This window comes from Gouania willdenowi, chromosome 7, assembly GCF_900634775.1.
Source record: "Gouania willdenowi chromosome 7, fGouWil2.1, whole genome shotgun sequence".
NCBI lineage: Eukaryota > Metazoa > Chordata > Actinopteri > Blenniiformes > Gobiesocidae > Gouania > Gouania willdenowi.
In genome coordinates, this window is record NC_041050.1 from 31,892,606 (window position 1) to 31,910,738 (window position 18,133).

An 18,133-nucleotide genomic window follows, 5' to 3' on the forward strand; every position below is an offset into this window, starting at 1 on the left:
TCTGCATCAACATATATTATTGAAAATCTGATACTTCTCTGTAACTACCCTCAATTACAGCAGAAACTTAAAAAAAAAAAAAAAAAAAAATAGTGTCAACATACCCTTCAAAGAGCAGCACTATCCCTTCATTAACTGAAACAATGTGCCAAGTTGTGCAGGCTGGGGCTGCTGATATAAGAAAACACATATTTTCAAACAACAAAAATAATTTAGTTAACTTAAAACAAGTCCTCTTGTGCAGGGTGACCTCTTTCACTGGTTCAAAGTTCCAACAAGCACCAAACCGTCTTGCGTTATCCAGCAAAAAACTCTTCACAAGCCGTGAAAATAGTGGGTTTATTGTTCAACCTTCTTCAGATGCCACAGTCACTGTAGCATCATGTCCATCAAAATAAAATATATGCTACAAGTTCCCAGTGCGTGGGCTGAGTTCAGTGTGGTGTTTATTGGCAGAGAAATCTCTGCAATCTTTTGACGTTCACTTTGAGTCTGCGAGCAGATAGATGATCAGTTCATACGAGGCCAGGACGATGGCTGTATTGGGGATTTGTCTGATTAGCTGTGGAACGAGACCTCTGTAGAAAGCTGTGTAACCTTCCTCTATTGCTATTAACCTCCCCGTCTGGAAGAAGTATTTGTACTTGCTGCCCTCCTCACGAAGACGCGTTCGAATGACCTCTGTGAAGAGACAGAGAATTCAGAGTTCAGTACCAGTCTTTGAAAAATACAGGTTGGGGTCAATTATATTTTCCAGTTACTATTACATTTTCAATTACCAGCATTTTTTCCTATTAAAATTAATTTTTACCCTTAGAAAGTCAATTACAATTAATCACAATTACTGAGCCTGAAATAAATAACTTAATCAAAGTTAACCTTCTTGTGTTAGCATCTCTTATGATAATGGGTCCTAAATCAACTGTAAAATACACTAAGAACAAATATATCTAATATCTTTCTTACTATTGGTTATCTTGTTAGGCTTCCTAATCAATGAATATACCACAAGATTTAAAAATAAAAAATGGTATTATATGGGAAAGCTTGACAATAATTGTAGAACTGTAACATGGTTCCACAGTTGTGCGTAAAATAATCAATATTTATAGAATTTCATGGCAATTACAATTAAAAAGTAAATTATCTAAACTGAGTTAAAATTTAATTAGGATTACGACAGCATCATATTTTTAAAATTACAATTATAATTATGCCATGATTGTAATTAATTTGACCCCAACCCTAAAATACAGTGTATAAAGACATTTGCTGTGGCTACTTACCGTGTGGGTAGGCTATGCAGGATGCACATCCCTTTGAAACAGCCGCTGCGAGCATCAGACTCAGAAAGTCTGAAGGTGCTTTGTTGTCGCTCTTCCCAGAGTCGAACTCGTTTTTGGCGAGGATTTTTTTCTTCAGCGTCTCGTAGATGAGGAAACAGATCATGGTTTCAGAGATGCCGGCATAGGAGGCCGTCAGGCCGCGGTAAAACCCTCGGATTCCCTCCGATCTGTAAACGTAGCGAGCGCACTGCAGCGCGTTCATCTTCTTCTCCCCTCGGGCTCTGAGAAGTCAAACAATTCAGTCTTAATGACAATCCTTTGAGGTAAAGGCGAGAATCAGAGGTAACAAACTTCTGGTCTGTGGCCCACCTTTGGCTCAGCTCCCAGTTCAACACAGCTTTTACTAAACTTATATTTAAATTAATTAATTAAATGTAATTCTTTTATCAAACTATTTAGTAGGGCTCTAGTCAACCAGGAGACTATGGCACACGTAGCGATTAGTCGACTAAAAAAAAAAAACAAAAAAAATTAAACGGCGAATGAATGAGGTCCGACAGACTTTAGGTATTTATATCAGAGCCCGACCTGAAACCGACAATTAAAACCTATTTTTCCCTCATACAAATGACATATTTACATTTGTTTTAGTGGTAAGCCTGCTTTTATTAATACACTGTTAATGTCAACATCAGATCTGTGCATGGGGAAACAAATGCACATCAAACACAGGTGCGCCGTGCACCCCGCAGTGCCTGAGACAGCAGAGGATCTATGTACATAATCCATGTATCAAATATAAAAATAATCAATGTTCTTGTGCAGAAAAACGTTTGATTCAATAGTGAATGCTTGTGCTTCAAGCCTGTCTTAATTCATTCCCTCTCTGCTCTGATCTGAGGACAGCACACTGACACTTTTTTTTTTTGCAGCACAGCACGCACTTACACAGCTGTTGCTGGGTTAGGGCATAATAATCTTGTAATTAGTCGACTACACAACCAAAGTTGGCAGCCCTACTCTTTAGTTCACCCTTAAAGGAAATAAGGCAATTCAAGTCAAAGCTGACAGGTGATTATGAAATTAAGTCCCTGTTCACATGAAATTAGTTAAAATAATTTAAGATTTTATTTAATCCCATTTAAAAATCATTTAAAAAAATAAATAAATTTGCCTAATTTTGGATAAGAATATTCTTAGTTGGTAAAATGCATTTAAACTTACCTTAATTTAACAGGAAGTAATAAATGTTTCTAAACCCTATTTTGTTGTTTATTAATTTGCTCCACCCATACACTTCTACATGTAAAGGACCAGTGCTACCAGTGACCCCTAGACAACCTGTGTTTGAGACCTCTATTCTATGTATATGGTAATACAGCACAAGTCAAAAAGGAAAAGTTATACATTTACAGAAAGGCATTTTGTTTTTGTCCATAAGACTGTTAAATGTCAACTTCACTGGGAGACCAGTGCTTCGTAATGGTGATGAATGAGTAACCAGTATAACTCTAAATGTAAGACTGAAAGATATTCTATCGCTCTCAGTTATTAATGAAACAATCTCAAGTCCAGGAGCTGCTGACATCACATGACACGACTGCCCTGTGCCTGTTTGTGTCCATATAGACCCCATGATAGGACGTCACTGTCACTGTGTATATACGGACCACCATCACGCGCTCAGTCCCACCCACTGCAGAAGAGGTCAAGGTGGCTTTGGTTACGAGGTCACATAATGTAACGCGAGGTCATTTCTCACCCACAAAGCCCCTAAAATAGGTCAGCTGGTTGGTCGCAGAGCAAAGGGACCCAAACCAAAACAAGAAAATGGCTGAAGGAGTGTGTGCTTACTTTTTCTCCAACTGCATTCTGGTCTTCACCATCCAGACAGGGTTCATCAGCGAGTTGGTAAAAAAAGCTGTGCAACAAAACAAAGCCATTAAACGCCTTCTGTGTTTAGAGAACACAATTAAGTACTTCATGAACAGGTTACCATGTTATGATACTGTATATATAAGTTTGTAATATTTTACAACCCATTCTAACGTTAGTAAGATGAAAAAACAAAGAAAAAAATAAATAGAAAGTAGCCAATAACAGGACAGCTCACCTGCAGTACCAGCAGAAAACATGTGCACCAGTCCACTGTTGGGAACCAGCAGCCCATTAAACAGCTCTTTGGATTTCGAGTAAGTAGCAAAGTAAATGGCTCTGAAATTAATAGGAAAAACAACAAAAGTTAAACATACTGATGCAGTAAATATTAACAGACTGGGGTGATTCATTTTGCTACTCTGGACTTTGTCTGCATAATCACTATGAAACCGACTGGTTTGGGGCGGTTGTGATTTCCTGACTGTATATTCAAAGCAATGTGTCCCACAGTGCTGACTGTCTCTGCTGGGTTTCTGGAACAGACGGTCTCAGCAACAGAACGGGCTGAATAAGCATCAGGGCTGCTCTGAATGAGCGAGCTAATGGACTAACACCACCAACCACAAATAACTAGGGTGAACATCTGTGTTAAAGTCATTTATAACAGCATTTCAATATGTAAAGATCATTTTATGTCTGGAAATTTTTATCAGACTTTTATACTACTGGATTAATGTCCAAGGTATGAGGCGATAGGGTGAATTATCAGCTGCCTGTTTTAAATACATATAAAAAAAGGTGAGCACACAGAAGTGGCCTTCAGTTGCAGACCGATCGATCACTGTAGACCAACAAAACTCGACCCTTGAGGACCCTTTGTAACAAATATAATAGTTTGACGTTACATTTCTTACTCATAATCTATACATTAGTGCTATAAAAATAATGCTTATTAAAGGGGAAATATAAAGCAGCTTTATGAGGTAGTTTGGCCTCATGACAGCAGCTCTGCCCTTAGAGCACGTGTCAAGCTCATGGCTCATATTATTACATAATATTTCCCTTAATTAAATAGAACTTGATCACAAAATCCAGGAAATTTAAAGTGTAGATCCTGTTGGGACTGATTTCCATCACTTATTGCATGAGTATTGCTTGGTTTCATACATATTTTGTATTTTAAGTATACATAGAAGTGAAAACTAGGGCACAATAATGTTGAAATTACTCATTTTCCCACCTAAAATCTGTGGCCCACTTAAGATCAAACTGGTCCGTATATTTGGCCCCTGATCTAAAACTAATTTGATACCCCTGCCTAAGAGTGATCAGTCAGCAAATCCATCCATATTTTTAGAACTTTATAATATTCGAGTTACTCCTAATTAACATGTAGTTATTTATATATCCTGTAACAAGAAGGTTGAGAATGGATATGTACGAACAGTCAGGAGATCGACAGTTGTATAGGAACAAATAAAAACTGAAACTTTCTGATACCTCGAAGGAGCAACACCAACAAGGTTTGGGCCCAGTCCACGGAAAAGAGATCTTGGTCCCTCTTTTTCAAGTATCGATCTGAAAAAAAAAAAAAGAGTTAGGGTTGACTTTAAATATAATCACTTCAAAAACAACACTGCAGTGAGAACAGATTGACATAAGCCTTATATTTTATTCCAGCACTCAATGATTTTATCATTTTTCAATCAGCCAACTATGTTTCCCCCTTTGTTAGCAGTGGCATTGACTCTTTAGGACAGTCTGCTCTGTCCAAGACTGCAGATAGAAGGGTGTGTGTGTGTGAGGGACAGGTTGTTAATTGACACCTACACTCATGGACAGCTCAAATGTTTACCCTCCTAGACCCAAACAAGGGTCAGCAATATATTGAGGTTCAAGATATGTTGAGTTTTCTGTTTTGTTGATATAGAAAATTAAGGTATCATCTATATTGATATATATTTTTATTTAATAGCATATTTTGTAACAACATACTTATTATAGGAGTCGCTGCTTTTGCTACATCTCAGAACACCATGAAAATTATAGATAGATGGATTTCTGAGTGCGTCCTAACCCAGACCTTCCCCTACACAAGCCACACCACAGAACTCACTCACAAGTGCTGTCCCTTATAGGAGAAAAAGTCAAAAGTGGCACATAATGTGAAGCGGTTTGTTAATAAATATTGGCCGTGGCTACAGGTACGTTAAATGTATTTGTAGACTGCCACTCTACGGATATGCAGCGTCCCTCATTGGCCAGTTTAGGTCACATGATAGGTCCACCACGTAACTTAAAGTTCCATCATTTGTATTTTAGATCATATTTATTTTTAGCTACCCCGCTAACCCTTATTTTAGCCCAAACCCTATGTGTAACTCTATCCTTAAAATTTCTATTTTTGTTAAAAATGCATTTTTAAAGGTGGAATTTGCCTTGTTAAATATGTTAAAATGAAAAGAAAAAAAAATTGTGGCTTGGCGGTGAGTGCGGCCCCTTAGACCACTTCACTACCCCCGCACGTTAGTGACACAGGCACATTGCGCTCATGCAGAAAAGCTCCCGAAATGTATCTATTGTCCCAGGCACTACGGCTACGTTTAACGCGCCAGACACTTTCATGAATTTTTGTACTCCTGTTGTGTATTTTTGTTGTTCTTATGTGTTTTCTTCTGTAATTTTGGATGTATTTGAGTCATTTTCATGCTTGTATTTTTGTTGTCCCATCGTGCATTTTTTTTTTGTTGCTCATTTTGTTGTCCTATTGTGTTATTTTGCGTATTGTGTTTTTGCTGCCATTTCGTGTATTTTTTGCTGTCATTTTCTACATTTACTTTTGGGGCCCATTAGTTGTCCATGTTTGTGATACATGCACAAGTTAATATATTAATTTTTATTACCAATCTTAAAGTACAGTGAATTTCTTTTTAGCCTGTGTGCCATTTTGCATCAGCAAATTTAAACCTGAATTGTCTTTCTGGTAAGACTTTATATAAATTAAAACTACCAAGATTTAAATTGTGTATTGCCATTTTGAAAAAAAATATCGAGATATGAATTTTGGTCCATATCACGTATGGTGTAGTGTTAAGCTAGTACTCCAGCCTCCTCCAATAGGAGTAAGCGGTTGTCCATGTGTGTCTGTCCCATGACGGACTGACACTGGAGACGGGCCTGACCCTAGGCGGGAATGTCCTGTGGTCAGAAGATGAATGAACCGTTCCAGATTAAACTCTCAGGGTCAACGACCTACAGAAGAGTGTTTCATGTATTTTTTACATAACACCAGCTTTTAACCATCTGTGAAATATGTTTACATAACAGGAAACATGATAAAGTGGTTGCTCTTTACATAGAAAAAAAAGAAAGAAAAAAAAAAGGAACACATTTTTAGCGTATACGGCCTACAGCTGCAGCTGACACCAGTCCAGACTGGTTCAGTGCGTGACCCTAGATAACGGAGTTGTAATACAATCCCTGATGCTGTGACCAGTTCAAAACCTCCCCCCTGGGATGGCTTCCACATTTCCCACTGGTCTAAGCAGCCTTGTTTTGTCTTTCAGACCGCAGGTTGCAGAACACAATCTATGATTGTGTTCTGCAACCTCCGGTCTGGGAGACAAAACAAAAGTTGTATTGCGTGGAACATCTGGGTCCGGACACTAAACAACAGCAGAACACCGTGTCGTTGATCCTGCCTTTACGTGGCGCAGGATTAGAAGCCTTCCGTGTGAGACTGGGAAAGCAGAATGCAAATGGAACGCAAAGAGATGGAAAGTAAATCAAAACTAAAAGGTGTTATTCGAACAAACTGGGACCTGACTCAACATGTGCATGCTTCAACGCAGCACAATCAATGTTGTTTGAATTTGAGACACCTATCATTCTTGTTCAACTGCACCAACAGTTGAGCACATAACCACTTATTACCATGTTTGGGTTAGTCTTATCAGGTGACACGCACGCATGCACGCACGCACCCTGCTGCAGTGCCATCTTGTACAGTAATTGATAGATCATTATAATTATGACTTAATCATACTTTTAAAAATCAGTTTCTCTTTTAAATGAATTCAGATAATTGACTGTAATTGGCATGAAAATTCTATAAAAACTGTAAATTATAATTTAATTAAAGGCAAACCTGGGGAACCATGTTATGGCTTTCACATACATAGTTAACAATTAATCAAATGTTTTTCCTTATAAGTATATAAGTTTTCCCACTACCGGTCAGTTCTCTTCAGGATCATTTTACCATTTGTATTTTTTTTTACATTTAATTCGAGAAGTATACTAACAAAAAAAAGGCTCAGACGCTCACAACAAAAACATTAATACCAATATTTTTTTTTTTTTTTATTAGGAAGCCTAACAAGGTAACCAAGAGATGAAAAACAAATTAGATGATAGAGAATATTTTTAGTGTATTTTAGAGCGAATTTAAGACATGGGTCAAAACCCAGCCGTAATCATAAAAGATGCTAATAAAACGCTAACACAAGAGGAAGGTTAAATATTATGGGGTTATTTATTAATGTCTCAGTAATTGTGATTAATTGGAAGTGAACTTTAGCAATTGAGAAAGTAATTGACTTTCAGGGGGAAATGTATTGTAATCACATTTGAGTTGGATAATTGAAGTAATTGTAACTGAAAAATGTAGTTGATCCCAACCCTGCCACCCACACAAACGCACACATCCTTTCTTACCGTAAAACCTGAAACAACCCAGGGGCCATGGTCCCGGGTCGGATCACACCAGCAGCATTCAGTGCACCCATCTGGACCTGGAAGACGGGTCGGAGCATGATGTTGGACGACTGCAGACGTGTCTTCGCCACTTCCAGGGGACATGTTAGGATGGCCCCTATTGTACCACTACACCTGTGAAAGGATTATAATACAGATTAGATGTTGAGTTAGGAGAAGCTGGCTGTGTTTTTATCATAACGACAAAATAACACTGTAATTTCAGGACTATAAAGCGCACCGCTATATTGGCTGCATTCCAATAATTTAGCAAATTTCCAAGAAAAATTCTCAATTTTTTTAACGGCATGAAGCTTGTAAAAACAGGGGGGAAAAAAAATCCACAAATTAGCCGTGTCATTGTTTAAGCCACAGGGTTCAGAGCGTGGGAAAAAAATAGCAGCTTATAGTCCGGAAATTACGGTATATTTACAATTGTGAACATCAACTGATCAAACGTATTCTTTTTTATTTTTTTAAACAAAAAAAGGTAGTTTTCCAGACTGTACTTCATTTACCAGCCTCTCATCCCTCACTAGTACATCCCGTCATAGACTTAAAGGGCAGAACAGATTAAACTAAGCCAACTGTACTGCGTCATGTCAAATATCACACCAGGAGCAACACTAGACCCAATTTGGAAATTCTGACCACTCCAAAGATCAGCGACCTGGTGCAGGGTGCCCTCTTGATTAAATTAGACACGTCACATTATCGATCGGGCAAACAAAATGCATGTCATCATTACCGTGTTGAAATTCTGTGGGGTTTTAGAGTGGCTGAGGCTGTAAACATGTCATTTGGACATGAAAGATACAAGTTCATTGGGCTAGATGTACAGAAGAAAAGGAGACTTGCCAAAAAAAAGGGGGGGAAAAGTGACAAAATTAACTAGATGCTGCCACACAAGCTCAGAAATTTTATTTGTTTTTATGACTCAGTGCAAACTACTTAAATGCAGGCATGACAGGCTGATTTAACACCATTTGCATGTGCTGAGCATGCACAGCTCTCACATCTTAAAAGAAAAAGAAAAACCCTCCTGGATCTCTGTTTCCCTTTAGGGATGGTTATGTAAGCTAACAACTAGGGATGCATTACAAAAGATAGCAAAGTCCCATTTTTTTTGCCAAAACTGTCATGAAAACCCATTAATTCTTCTTTAATTATGTTTACCAATTTGTTTTTCTCCCCGTCTCTTAAGGATAACTGTTTTTTGCCTGTCAAGTTATTTTGGGGGCTTGAGAAACCACATGACTGGTCCAACACAGACTGAGTAAACTGACAGCGTCAGCTGTGGCTTTATTCTTCACTGTTAAATCCTGAAAAATCAGTTAATGTTTGTGTTTAAATATATGATCTGGTCATTCCTCTTGTGGGATTGTATAATCCGGTGCAGAACTGACTTGATTACATAATATCAAGACACTGCAAATATTCAAGGGTGACAAGTATTCCTTTGAGGTCTCCAATAACTGAATGCCAGGACACGTGTCAGCGTAGATACATTTATGTAACCACTACACTGGTGATGCATATGTTAAGGAGATGCAGAAGCAGTGCTTTCTGGGCTCAGACTGTGTTACATAACTCAGTCTGCTCAGGGTAAACAGTAATGACTGTGCCAGAACGATAGGACCGCTTTGTTCTACTGAGGTACATGTACTCCACATGTACCTCAGTAGAAAAAAGCAATCCTATTGTTCTGGCAGACAGAAAAGATCCAAATATTCCCAAGGTTAATCAATCACATAAAATATATAACCACAATCTCCAAAAAAAAAAAAAAAAAACATAAACACACACACTTTAGTATGACAGTTAATTGTAATAATCAAAAAATAATAAATTGTGAAAAAGCTTGTGTGGCTATTAACGTTGGATAGCAACTACTTCCAGATATTGGAAAACTGGTAATGGATGTACCAATAAAATTTGGACAAAAAAATACGAATTTAAAAAAAAAAAAAAAACGTACATTTTAACCATCAACAACAGTGTATCATAACAATTTCATAGCAATAGAAATTATGTGATATCCACATGTACACATTACTTGGGTTGGCTTTATTTATTGTCATTTTTTATTTAAATTAAATTATTTATTTTAGCATTGTCCTTGAAGTTCCTCTAAACCATCCATAGGCCAACTTCACTGTTGGCTCAGGTTAGCTCTCCTTGCTAAACAGACTTCCGCTGTCGCTCAAATCAATGGAACGTGATGCCGGGTGAACTAAAGTTCCTTTATACATGCTCTGTTTTTATTATACCAATACCTAAAATGTGTATGGAAGAGTATCGTTAAGATTAATTTGTGGAAATACAAAAATTACGTCTGTAATGTGACGACCGAGTGAAATGCGTTAACACGAGCCAGTCCCGGATGTTAGCATGTCAGCACATCTGATGCGCTGTACATTTAGTCCAAACGCGCCACTTGTCGTGTTAATAATAACAACAACACAGTCAGGATGAAAAAATGTCACCCATAAGTAACAGGGTGTCCTTGGGAAAGCAGTGTTAGCTGTGCCGGGTTGTGCCCTGTGACTTTGTGACTTACCCCCCAGCGAAGAGATACAGGAGCGTGTCTTTCTGTGCCATCTTCTCTCGTTTAGACTCCAACCATGTTCTAAAAAAAAAAAAAAGATATATATACAGGATAAATAAATCAAAATCAAGCTAGGGTCCAAATGAATCAAGAATGCCGGTGCTACGTTGTCAGTCTACGAGTTCCCGGCACTGATGACGTCTGACGGTAACCGGAGGAGCAGCCTATATATTACGTCAGAGGGAAGGACGGGGGTGTTGCCTGTGACGTCCGTCACATGTGCTGCTGCCCCCTGCTTGCACAATACACTTTGGAAAACAACTTTGATCTTCAAATGTTCACTTCAAACCTTCTGCATTCTGCACATTCAACAGCTTCGCAAAATATTAGATTACCAGACATGCGCAGACACGAGTACTATGGAGGTAGATTTGGGTCTTTAATATTAAAAATAAATAAATAAAATAATAATAAATCAATCAAAAAAAAAAAAAAAAATCACTTCAATTAAATTACAAAATAAAACATAAAATAAATCATAAAATAAAACAAACCAAAGATAAAGTGTTCAAATGCAAAAATTGCATTTGAACACTTTATTTCTTTGATTGAAAATGTTTTTTTTTAAATTCACTAAACTTTTTTTAATTGAAGTGATTTTTCTTTTGATTGAAAAAGTTTTTTTTTTTTTTGATTGAACAATAAAGACACAAATCTAACAAAGAGGGCCCCGAATGAATTGAGGTCAAAGAATATTGACCTTAATCAGGAAACTTGACATTCAGACTGAAAATTAATAATGTATAGTAAATAGAGGTGGGGAAAATATCGATTTAAGATACATCACAATGTTTTGTGACATGTTGAAAATCAATATTTCCCCCCAGAATTGCTAAAAAATTTTTTTTTGCAATTATTGGTTAAAGTGAGTGCGTACAACATTTCTACCTTTTCCGCCTGATCTTACAACATTCAACAATGGAGCATCAGCAAATTGTAGTAATATGTTAAGGTTTTATTTATTCAGACAACTTTTTTCAGGAAATTTACTTTGATCTCCTTTTTGTAATTTTTTTTTATTTAATTTTTTTTTTATTATTAACAAACAAGATAATATGCAACAACTGCCTCAGTAATATATCAATGCACAGCATTTACAAACATGAACTAAATACACCACCAAATACAGTTCAGCAACCAAAACGACATGTGAAAAAGCACATAAAAGTAAATTTTATCTAGAAAATCTGCATTTGTGTCAATACAATTTGTAATTATAATAAAATGATTTATCAAATATTTATCTTTTTTATTCTTAAGGAAGATGCCAAATAGAATATTTTGAAATGACCAGAAATCAATGTTAATATGATTAGAAAACAGCTAATTATATAGAGATTTCCATATAGATTTGACAATTTCACACTTGTTTCGACTGTCAACTGCCAGTTTTTGATGTTGAGGCATCAAAGTGATCAGCAGTAGCCTCTGAAGAAGACTGACAGTTGACAGTCAAAACATGATGTCAGGAGAAGGTAAATTTCATGATAAAAAAAAGTTGTCTGATTAAATAAAACCGTTATTCAAAATAAGACCTTTATTTTACTTTTGTTGTAATTTCTTTATTTTTCTGTTTTCTGTAAAGCGGCTTTGAATTCCAAAAATGCACTGTATAAAACAAATTTATTATTATTATTATTATTATAATTATTATTAAAACAAAATGATCTTGCTGGAATTATTGTGTGGAACAAATTGCCTTGCTTTTGGTGGTTTTGATGTTTTGTTTGGACTGTAGCTGGTTCTCCTGCCCACCCACAATGCCATGCGCTCTACGTGTCTCTCGTGTGCCTTCTTTGATGCTTTGTTTGATTCGAGCCGCGTGACGTGATTCAGGAATTTAGCTGAATTAGTCCTTAAAGGTCCAATATCGTGCTATTTTTCACCCATCTCTATTTGTTCTAAGAACCCCACAAACATAGTATTTGAGGTTTATTTTCCCAAAGTCGCCTGTTTTCCAGAGTTTTAGCCTCTGGAAAGTCACTTTCTGAGCAACTCTACACAAACAGGTTGATTTACGGCCTACTTATGCATATTCATGAGTGGGCGTGTCTATAGACGGGTCACTACTTCCTCCTCCCCCCACGGTGACATAGGGCCAGACGACGACCCGCCTATGGGCCCTTTAAAGTTTACAATTTTACACAAACCTCATTTTGGTCATCATCTGCCCCAACATCTTGGCGTTTTAAAAACAACTTTGTTCTGATTCTAAATCTTGCAGTCACTCCTTTCATCTTAGATTATAAGTTACCATGACGACCTGTCAACATAGAGTGTTCTAAAAATCTGCTTTCAATGTCAAAATGTGTAGCACATTATTATTAGACATATCATACATTTACAATGCATACTAATGGCTTCAAGAATGGGGAATAAGATGCTTTACGTGTTAAACACTACTTTCAGTTCATTAAATATAAACTGCACCTTTAACTGTAGCACAGTAAAAACTCACATCAGAGCCATCTGCTGGTTAAAATATACAGTGAGATTTAGGAGATTTAGAGATAATCACTTTAGTTGGAAGCCTATAGTTTCTGAGCACATTATAAATGACTTCCTTCAAGAAAAGCAAGAAAACATGAACTGTAAGAGGAAGTTGTACAACTATTTAACAGATGTGTAAATAGTTTCAGGGAATTTTTGCACTGTTTGCACAAGCAAATTAGTATTTTGTAGAACTGTTTATTTATAATTCATCATTAAGTGTTACATTTAATTATTGAATTGTCTTTTTTCTATTTTGTTTATCTGAAGTCTATGTCCACTTTTTAAATATCTTATTTTGTGAAGATGTGCAAGCATGACAACAGTATAATGTACATTATAGTCTATTCTTTTTCTTTTAAAAAGCTGCATCTATTACACTTTGATCAACTTAATTCAATAAATATTACTGTTTTTTATGTTTAAAAAGTCTGTTAATTAATTATAATTATTTTACTGTCTGCACTTTTGAAATTTCAAGTTTGCAAACCAAGAGCAAATACTAGATACTTGATGGTAAACTGCAATGACTGCCACTTTTAATCTTAAGGTGCATATTAATACAAGACCACTTCTTAAACAAACACATAAAGATGTAAGAATATAATTATAATTGTAATAGATTATAGAGATTTAGTGTAGTGCTTCAGTGTGAGGGGGGCCCAAAATGAAAGGGCCCCATAAGGGTTTGGTCCAGCCCTGCAAATAAATAAACTGTATGTATAAATCCATGATGGGGGATGCTACCCCCGAAAAAAAATTACATTATGTTTTATATGATATATTATATCATATATTTGTTCCACAATATACTGTATATGTTCAAGTTAAAAAGTGTGCAATATGGGTAGTAAATTTAATGTACACCAATTGTATTCACTCACAACCTCCTTCCTCTGCCTTTGTTATATACAGTGAATATATACTGTTATATACAGTTAAAATATACAGTGTTATATACAGTGAATATATACTGTGTTATATACAGTGAATATATACTGTTATATACAGTTAAAATATACAGTGTTATATACTGTGAATATATACTGTTATATACAGTGAAAATATACAGTGTTATATACAGTGAATATACTGTTATATACAGTGAATATATACTGTGTTATATACAGTGAAAATATACAGTGTTATATACAGTGAATATATACTGTGTTATATACAGTGAATATATACTGTGTTATATACAGTGAATATATACTGTTATATACAGTGAAAATATACAGTGTTATATACAGTGAAAATATACAGTGTTATATACAGTGAAAATATACAGTGTTATATACAGTGTTATATATAGTGAATATATACTGTGTTATATACAGTGAATATATACTGTGTTATATACAGTGAATATATACTGTTATATACAGTGAATATATACTGTTTGTGGCTCTAATCAGAAATTATCCTCTCTATGGCGCTTTAATTCTTCATTACTTAATGACAGTGAATTTGGAAAAATTATAAGAAAAGAATTGGAGGACTTTCTATTAACAAATGACTGTTTGTCACCATCCTTACTCTAGGAAACCGGCAAGGCTGCCATCATACTCTTCTTTCAAGAAAAAACAGATTGAAGAAAAAATTAAGAAACTTACGGAAGAATACGCAGCTAACCCGTCTGAACTTTTATGGAAAAAACTCAAAATACAAAATTTTATCGAAAAAAAAAACTGACTTTATTTTGCAGCAATTACGGTACAATGACTTTGACTACAATAATAAATCAGGCAAACACTTAGCAAATCAGCTTAAACACAACAAAGAAAATTCTTTTATAATGGCAATTTCTGACAATTCAGGTCAAACTTTAAACTTACCTCAGGACATTAATAAGGTTTTTCATGAGGTTTTTTAGAGACATTTATTTTGTCCTTTTTCTTATATATTGATTTCTCATTTTGTGCTTTGGCGTCATTTTATGCAGTACTTTGGGGCCAACACAAAATTAGACCCAGGGCACCATGTCACCCCACGGGCCACGTTTTGCCAATGTCTGATCTTGATGAAGAGTCACTCAGTCTTAATGTGAGATTTAAAGAAATAAATCACAAAAATGACCTTTTTATTCCTGTGGCTATCGTAGCCTGGAAGAGCTTTATTGTAAGTTTTTCTGCCAAGTACCGTAAATAAATTGTCCCTCTGTGCAAACTGAAAGTTGTCTTAACCTTCAAATTGTTCACACTGAACCTATAAACAATGTTGAATAATGCACTGTTTTTAAAAAGATGTTGAACGTAACGTAGCACCTGGGCTTTAAATGAAATCTACCTACTTTCAGTCTTTTTAGTGTCTTTATTCATTTTTATCCAGTTATCAGTCAAATTTGTACCCACATACAGTATAAAGTTGTGTGCCCCTTACGATGCATGAACATAACAATCCCATATACAGCAGGATACATGTTGGTCAACCCCATGTCCAATCATTTAACATTTATGACTTCCTGCAAGGGCAACAACTCCTGTGGAATCCAGTCTATGGATAACTGGTTATCTCTGTTAGGAGCAATGCTGATAAAGGGACAAGGGAACAAAATAACATGGGTGTGGGAGGAGGGGTTATTGACATGACATCCACCTTCATGTTTTTTCCATCAGGGTTCTAGAACAACAACGCAGAGACGATAAATCATGAATGTGGTTGTGTTGTGTCCTTACACAATCACCCTGAGAGCACTTTGTCTGCAGGACTTCATAGTACACACTTGAGTCATTGTACATGTCAACACAGTATGGACAAAACAGATGCACCTGCAGTCTCCAGTGCAGTTTAATGTCACAACAATGTGACACCTATCATCCCGTATTTACACATTTACAGTCACAGGAGAGATCACCCAGGGTCTCACACAGTTTCTTCCAACTCACTCACACAATAACTTATTGTGTTTTCTATGCAGGCACTCAGAGGATACAGAATCCCAGTTTGGCCCAGTCTTCTGCCATGACTCCCATCAGGATAGAGTGAGCACTGACAATCTTATTGTTTAACCAGGTTATCCCACAGTGACCTGAAGCCAGGTTGCTCGGACATCAATTTGTCTGGACCCACATTTATCAGTAAATATTGAACTTTGCATTCCTCTGAATTTAATCAGTAACTTTGAATATCTTAAACATTACATAAGGTTGACATTTCCAAAAACAATGCACATGTTTATTCAACGATATATAAGGATACGTATAATATTGTCAACGGAGACTCCTTGTGCATCCACATATCTACAAAGATCAAAGGGGAAATACATTATATTGTTACTTGTTTTACAGCATCTGTTTAGCACTTTTTTTTTTTTTAAATCGATATAAGCTAATAGTAACAGAAATTAGTATAATTATTATTTAAAACACCAGGTTTCAAACAAATTAGGCTACACGTGTCAGAGAAACTGTGAATCATTGTGTAATTTACCAACTAATGCACAAATTCAATGACACTACAATATTAGCAGGGCTCACATTTTCCCCACGCTTATATCACATGATGGATGGAAGTCATTTTTAATCTGAAATTGTTCAAAAAAAAAAATTTAAAAAAAAAAAAAAAACTTTTCAGTTTCAATTCTTCCAAAATTCTGCAATTTTCCTTAAATTATACCACGAAATTACATTAAAATTGGCCACAAAATAAAAACACATTGAAAGTGAAGTTACTGCAGGAACTGATATCTGTCACTTATTGCTTTGATATGATCAGTGCTGTACATGTTTTACAATGTATTCATAAGTGGAAGTGCAAGTTAGAAATAATAACAAATAATGCCTAAATTACTTATTTTGCCTCCTAAAATCTGCAGCCCAGATAAACTGCTCCGTATTTGGCCCCAGAACTACAATTAGTTTAACACCTTTGAATTAGGCAATGCACTCTATTTATTTAGTGGTGTCCAATAAATAATTCCAAGAACATTTTTTGTTTGCTTCCTCTTTTGGAATGGGCTTTTCCCAGCAGCCATGAACACTATCTCCATAATTTCACAAGAATGTGTTTTATGTGTTGACCAAATCACAGGATTTATCACTTGTTTCCAGCTTTGGTCTGAATCCCCATGATTTCAGAAGCTGAAGCAGAGAACATGTAATCTACACCTACTGTTTGTCTACTAGTTTATAGATTACTATAATCTTGTAATTTTGTTGCAAATGGTCATCTTCAAATCCAGGAACCACACAGACAGACAACTACAGCATGACCTCAATTTTAAGGTACAGTTAATTTATCAATATGTCATAAAATCGGTTTATTGAACATGTATTATGCTATTGTCCTCCTGACATTCGGTAAAGGCCTCATCACTATGCTAGCCTGCTTTACGCAAGGTCTTTAATTGCCTTGTTGCTGCAGGGTGCAACGCAAACATGTTTGTGTTTTCTTGAAAAGTTGCACAGATGTTATGGTTTCTCGCCCCTCATGATAAAATATCTTATCCAGATTAGTGACGTTATGTTTCCTGTGAAAAAATGTGACTCATAATGTGAACAAAGTCTAGTTATTGCAACATGTCCCTGTAGTCACGGCAGTGTGACTTTGCCCTAGAATGCAAAAGTCTCTTAAACTGAAGTTAAGCAATATAGCATGTTTCTTAAGTATGCTGCAAGCTGAAATTAAGAAATAAAAGGTGAGATCTGGGATTGATGGATGAAAGTGAGTGGAGACATCTAAAATTAATAAAATATATGCCCAACCAGCCACCAACATGAATATTAGATATTTGTATTGTAAAAAATACTACCCAAGTATCTAGGGCAGGGGTGTCAAACTCACTTTAGTTCAGGGGCCAAAAAAGGAGCGGTTTTATCTGAAGTGGGCCACAAATGATAAGCACGAAAACAAGTTATTTCAACATATTTGTGCCCTACTTTGCACTTTTATGTACACAAAATATTTAAGAAACCAACATTATCCAAGCGTTAAGTAACATATCACTCCAAACAGGATCTTCACTTTAAATATTTTTGATTTTATGACCAATTTCTACTTAATTTAGGGAAATGTTATGTAATAATTTGGAGAAAAAAGCAAGAAAAGAAAAACAGTTTAACATTAAAAATGACTACCATCATGCTAAATAAACACCTGGAAAACTGTAAGCCCC

General features: G+C 35.9%; 1 protein-coding gene across 1 annotated transcript; it reads right to left on the reverse strand.

Annotated features, from left to right (window-relative positions):
* Positions 1 to 479: 479 nt before the first annotated feature.
* slc25a33 (solute carrier family 25 member 33) lies at positions 480 to 12,699 on the reverse strand. Its single transcript, XM_028452999.1, has 8 exons — positions 12,678 to 12,699; positions 10,480 to 10,548; positions 7,881 to 8,054; positions 4,665 to 4,742; positions 3,400 to 3,500; positions 3,141 to 3,207; positions 1,287 to 1,567; positions 480 to 681 (listed from the first exon to the last, which is right to left on the reverse strand). The coding sequence occupies exons 1-8, from the start codon at positions 12,692 to 12,694 to the stop codon at positions 482 to 484; spliced, it is 987 nt and encodes a 328-aa protein (XP_028308800.1). The 5' UTR covers positions 12,695 to 12,699; the 3' UTR covers positions 480 to 481.
* Between the last annotated feature and the right edge of the window lie 5,434 nt (positions 12,700 to 18,133).

Excerpts from the sequence above, each read along its gene's own strand:
- slc25a33 (XM_028452999.1), bottom strand. Across the intron at positions 4,743-7,880 it reads GGGTTGTTTCAGGTTTTACG|ATCGATACTTGAAAAAGAGG; the intron begins GTAAGAAAGGAT and ends TTTTTTTTTCAG. Across the intron at positions 682-1,286 it reads CTGCATAGCCTACCCACACG|AGGTCATTCGAACGCGTCTT; the intron begins GTAAGTAGCCAC and ends GTCTCTTCACAG.